Source organism: Bidens hawaiensis, unplaced genomic scaffold, assembly GCF_021521415.1.
Source record: "Bidens hawaiensis isolate Kalapana, Puna unplaced genomic scaffold, B.hawaiensis_p1.1 tig00009038_1, whole genome shotgun sequence".
Classification (NCBI taxonomy): domain Eukaryota; kingdom Viridiplantae; phylum Streptophyta; class Magnoliopsida; order Asterales; family Asteraceae; genus Bidens; species Bidens hawaiensis.
This window is the reverse complement of record NW_027491660.1, coordinates 827607-831814: the sequence shown is the minus strand read 5'-3', so window position 1 is coordinate 831814 and position 4208 is coordinate 827607. Positions and strand designations below refer to the sequence as shown.

Sequence of the window (4208 nt, the reverse complement as noted above, 5' to 3'; positions counted from 1 at the left end):
GGCATTCCCCCACTTGACGGTTAATGCGCCACCACAAGAGCAGAACTCTCTGGCGTAACACATGGTGGGATGAAAACCCGGGTGCGCTCAGGGTTCAAGCTGACAACCTTTGCACATGCCCTAGCTCAAATCCTTGATTGCCAATATCCATTCAAAAGTGACAAAAGTAAGATTCAAACTTAAGTCTCCGTGAAGAACCCAAATCTCCTATCACCAGACCACACATGAGAGATAATATACTTAGTTATATAGGTTAGAAATAAAGTTACATAGAAAGAATAGAAAGAAAAGTTAATTACTGATGTAAAACACATGATTAACCTTATATATAACACATGATCCTTTTGCTCAAACACACACTAAAGTGGTCATAGTCAAGTGCATTGTAATCAAACATGAATGATGGTAACCAATAACAGAACCCGTTTAATTAAAAATATAATATTTTCATAACTTATGAAAATATAATGATGATGAAGATTTTCATAACTTATCACGGTCTGCAGGTTGAGAGGGAACTCTACTAAGAATCCAAACCAAAGTCGCACCAACGAGTGCACCCGAAAGATGAGCAATGTGATTAACATTTTGCAGCGCACTGTTGCTGCTTGCAAAACTTGTTGAAGCTTGTGCTGCTTCCATCACCTTCAACACCATGATCATCATAGTATGCCTTTAATTCAATCATCTTAATATTAATAATAAATCAAACAAGTAGCAAGAACACCAACCCGTTCGATAACAAATTGCCCGAGTATGAGTACTTCAAGAATCTTCCTCCAGTCAAAAGAGAGCTAAAACAAAGACCAAAAAACATTAAAAGCCGGATTTCAGTTGAAATTTGTATAAAATAAAATGTACCTTAACAAGGACACTAATTGCAAAGAGACCAAATACTGCACCCGAGGCTCCAACCGAGACAGCGTTTCGCGGGAGTATAAGCCATGAAACAAGATTTGCGCCAGCGCCCGTTAGGATATAAGATAACCACAGTCCAAAACTACCTTCCTCTTCTTCTACAAGCTTTCCTATTGGTCAACAAGTCAAACAAAAATTCACATACGAATAATTGGATTGTTTGTTTGTTTAGTGGAGAAGGTTTTCTTACCGAATATGTATAAGAAGAAAAGGTTGCTAGAGAGATGATTCCTGAAAAGCATATTAACACACACAATAAGTAAAATTGTGTAAACGATTAGGGGGGTGAATTCCTTACACGACACGAACATAATGCGAAATTCACGGGTTTGGGTTAGTTTTAGCTAAATGGGTCTTGTGAGGGTCAACCCGGCGGGTTCGTGGTTAACCTGCTTACCCATTTGTTTTTAGTTTTATATTTTAGGAATGTGTTTTATGTAATAAATTAAATTGGTTGGGTATTGTATGCCAACTATTAAAACTAAAAAGGAAATTGACAAAATATTTTTATAATTAAAATGTAATTTTTTTATATAAATATGTATTTTTTTTGTAATAAAAATGCAAATTTTAAGCTTTAAAATGTGAACACAATTAAAAATTAACAAAACATTTGGGTCAGACAGGCTGTGTTTGGGTCAACCCGTGAATATGCGTGTTGTGTTTTGGTTCACATGTCTGACAAGATTTTCGGTTTCAGGTCATGTTCGGATTCGTGTCAGGTCGGACCCGAAAAACCTCGAACACGATCCATTTAAATACCCTAAAAAAGATAAAGAGGTGGCAAAATGGGCGGGTTGATGCTTTTATTGCAAAAGACAATCTAAATCTTTAAAACAAGTAATTTAGGAGGTTGTAGCACTAAAGCATAATTTGGATGACATTCAACCTATTTAACCGAGATTACTAATTCCCTTTTGTATAATTTTTTTATTTGGCCTGTTTAAGATATAACACAACTCAAACTGACCGATTCATAAGTAAGTGAGAGAAACCGGCAACTCAAATTGTGATTATATCAAGAGATAAAACCAAACCACACATAAATAGTAGATGTCTCACCAATTTGCGTGACAGAAAGTTGAAGTCACAAACTGGTACCAAACTGGAAAATTGTGGTATAAATACAAAGCTTTAATCTCACGAACCTGGAAGAAATATCAAAATTATCAAGCAGATATATTCTATACGTCATGCATCAAAGAGAAAAACGATAAATTAAACCTGAAATATGTGATCTGCTACGAATATTCCAATGTTAATTAACAAAATCCAAAAAATCCCATTCACTTGCTTTTCAGGCTTCTTCTTCTTCTCACCATAATTCCCAAGCTCCAGCTGCGATATCATATCTAAAATTATAGCATAAACTGCTTAATTTCGTGTGTGCTATATAAATAAGACCATAACTAGAACATAAAATATACCACCACAAGAAGACTTTACTAATGCTATTATGATGATATTAAAGTAAGAGATTTTGAATCAAGATAAGATCACAAGTAGGGCTGTAAACGAACCGAACGTTCAGTGAACGAACATGAATAGAGGTCGTCGTGTGTGTTTGACAATGTGTTCGTTTATGCTCGTTGCTTAACTTTCATTAATGTCATGTCACTACATTTATTCATGTTCATTTGTTTACGTTTGGTCATTAAAGGTTTTTTTTTCTTACTTTTACTTCATTATGTCAAGTATAAACTGATAGTTATGTCAAGTGCTTAACTTTATATTTATTATTATGTCTAATGCCTGAGTTTGAATATGTTATTTTTTATCTTTCAATAAGTTTATTTATAAAATTAACGAACAAAATCATTTCCTTAATGAACCAGCACGAACGAGAAATTCCGTTCGCTTATCTGTTCGTGAACTGTCCGATATATACTTAATAATGAACACACATCAACAGCATCTCATTCGGTTCAGTTCGGTTACATCTCTAATCCCAAGACCTTAACTTTTCAATTTAATCTATATATACAGTTCACAAAGTGTTACTATGTTCCACAAAAGAGGGGGAAAAAACCCTTAAGTTTTGTAACTCTAACTTATGCAGACAAGGTGTTTGATAAAATGCCTCAATGAACATTTCAATCTAAAGCATGTGGGTGTTGTCAATTTCAGTATATATTTACAATTAACCAACTGAAATCAAGGTGATTGTGAATGTAAGGTATAATTACCAGAGTCTTTAATCTTGCAAAGTAGATGAGACCTGTGAACGAATACAGGGCGATTGAAAGTTGTGGAAACTGAAAGCGATGGAAGATTGTAAGTGGGTTTGAAGGGGTGGTAATGATGTATCATGGGCATGAGTTTATTATTACATGTTGATGGAAAAGATGAATAGGGTTTGTGGGTAAGATGGTGCTGAATAACTCTTGATTCCGCCATTGTTAATTAAAGAGTGTATGTGTTCCAGAGCCTAAGGGGGGGATGAAAATGATGAGAAAATGTTAAAATATCATCCAGAGTTTTAAGGAGAGTATGGGAGAGGAGGGAGAGAAAATACCGGACAATTTAAACGTATATTCATCCTTCCAAATTGAAGATATTAGAAGAGAAAATCTTTTTAATTACTAAATTACCCATAAAACTAATTTTATTTTAGTTTTACTTAAAGGGTATGATAGTAAAACTATAACTTTCTTTTCTTTTCCTCTCAACTTGGGAACACATGAAATATGTAAATTCCTTGATTTTCCTTTCCTTCTCATTAAACTCGGGAACACAAAAAAAAGGATTTTCGTCTCCTTTCTTTTCTCTCCTAATTTCCTTCCCCTCCCCTCCCCTCGTTAAATATGACTCTAGAACACAGCGTTAGTGAAGGAAAAGAATGATAAAAATACTGAAGAAGGATCCAATTTGATCCACGGGTTAGAGTTGGGCATGAAACCCGGTTTCGGATCCGACCCTCTTGTACGAATCAGGTTTTACTTTCTCCTCAAGGTGAGCAAAAAAACGTTTCCTAACTGTCAGAACTGAGGAATCGGAACCGAACCAACGCCCCAGAACCGCTAATTACGGTTCTCGGGTCTCAAGTTTGGTTCCGGGTAAAATCTATGGTTCTAGACATGAAACCGAAGAACCGGAATATTAAAAAACATTTTAAATAAAAATACCAATCCCCATTTTGTATAGGGTAACTTATTAGCCAACATTTATTCAATCATTCTTTAATTCAAAATCTTCCTCATTTACGGTCAATAGCTAGTACCCAAGATCAGTTTTGATTCAAGCTTTCAATGTGATGTTATATATAATAATACGATATTCTTTTAATCTAT

General features: G+C 34.8%; 1 protein-coding gene across 1 annotated transcript; it reads right to left on the bottom strand.

Moving 5' to 3' along the window:
• Window positions 1–321: 321 nt before the first annotated feature.
• LOC143530796 (rhomboid-like protein 11, chloroplastic) lies at window positions 322–3315 on the bottom strand. The gene is made up of 8 exons (XM_077026233.1): window positions 3105–3315; window positions 2143–2270; window positions 1981–2066; window positions 1109–1149; window positions 862–1028; window positions 732–794; window positions 491–645; window positions 322–453 (listed from the first exon to the last, which is right to left on the bottom strand). The coding sequence occupies exons 1-8, from the start codon at window positions 3313–3315 to the stop codon at window positions 390–392; spliced, it is 915 nt and encodes a 304-aa protein (XP_076882348.1). The 3' UTR covers window positions 322–389.
• Window positions 3316–4208: the final 893 nt, after the last annotated feature.

Bases quoted from the DNA above. Each gene is read 5' to 3' on its own strand.
- LOC143530796 (XM_077026233.1), bottom strand. From the start codon at position 3,315: ATGGCGGAATCAAGAGTTATTCAGCACCATCTTACCCACAAACCCTAT. The intron at 2,067-2,142 runs GTTTAATTTATC...TATTTCTTCCAG, and splicing joins TAGCAGATCACATATTTCAG to GTTCGTGAGATTAAAGCTTT. The intron at 1,029-1,108 runs GTAAGAAAACCT...GTTGACCAATAG, and splicing joins TTTCTTCTTATACATATTCG to GAAAGCTTGTAGAAGAAGAG.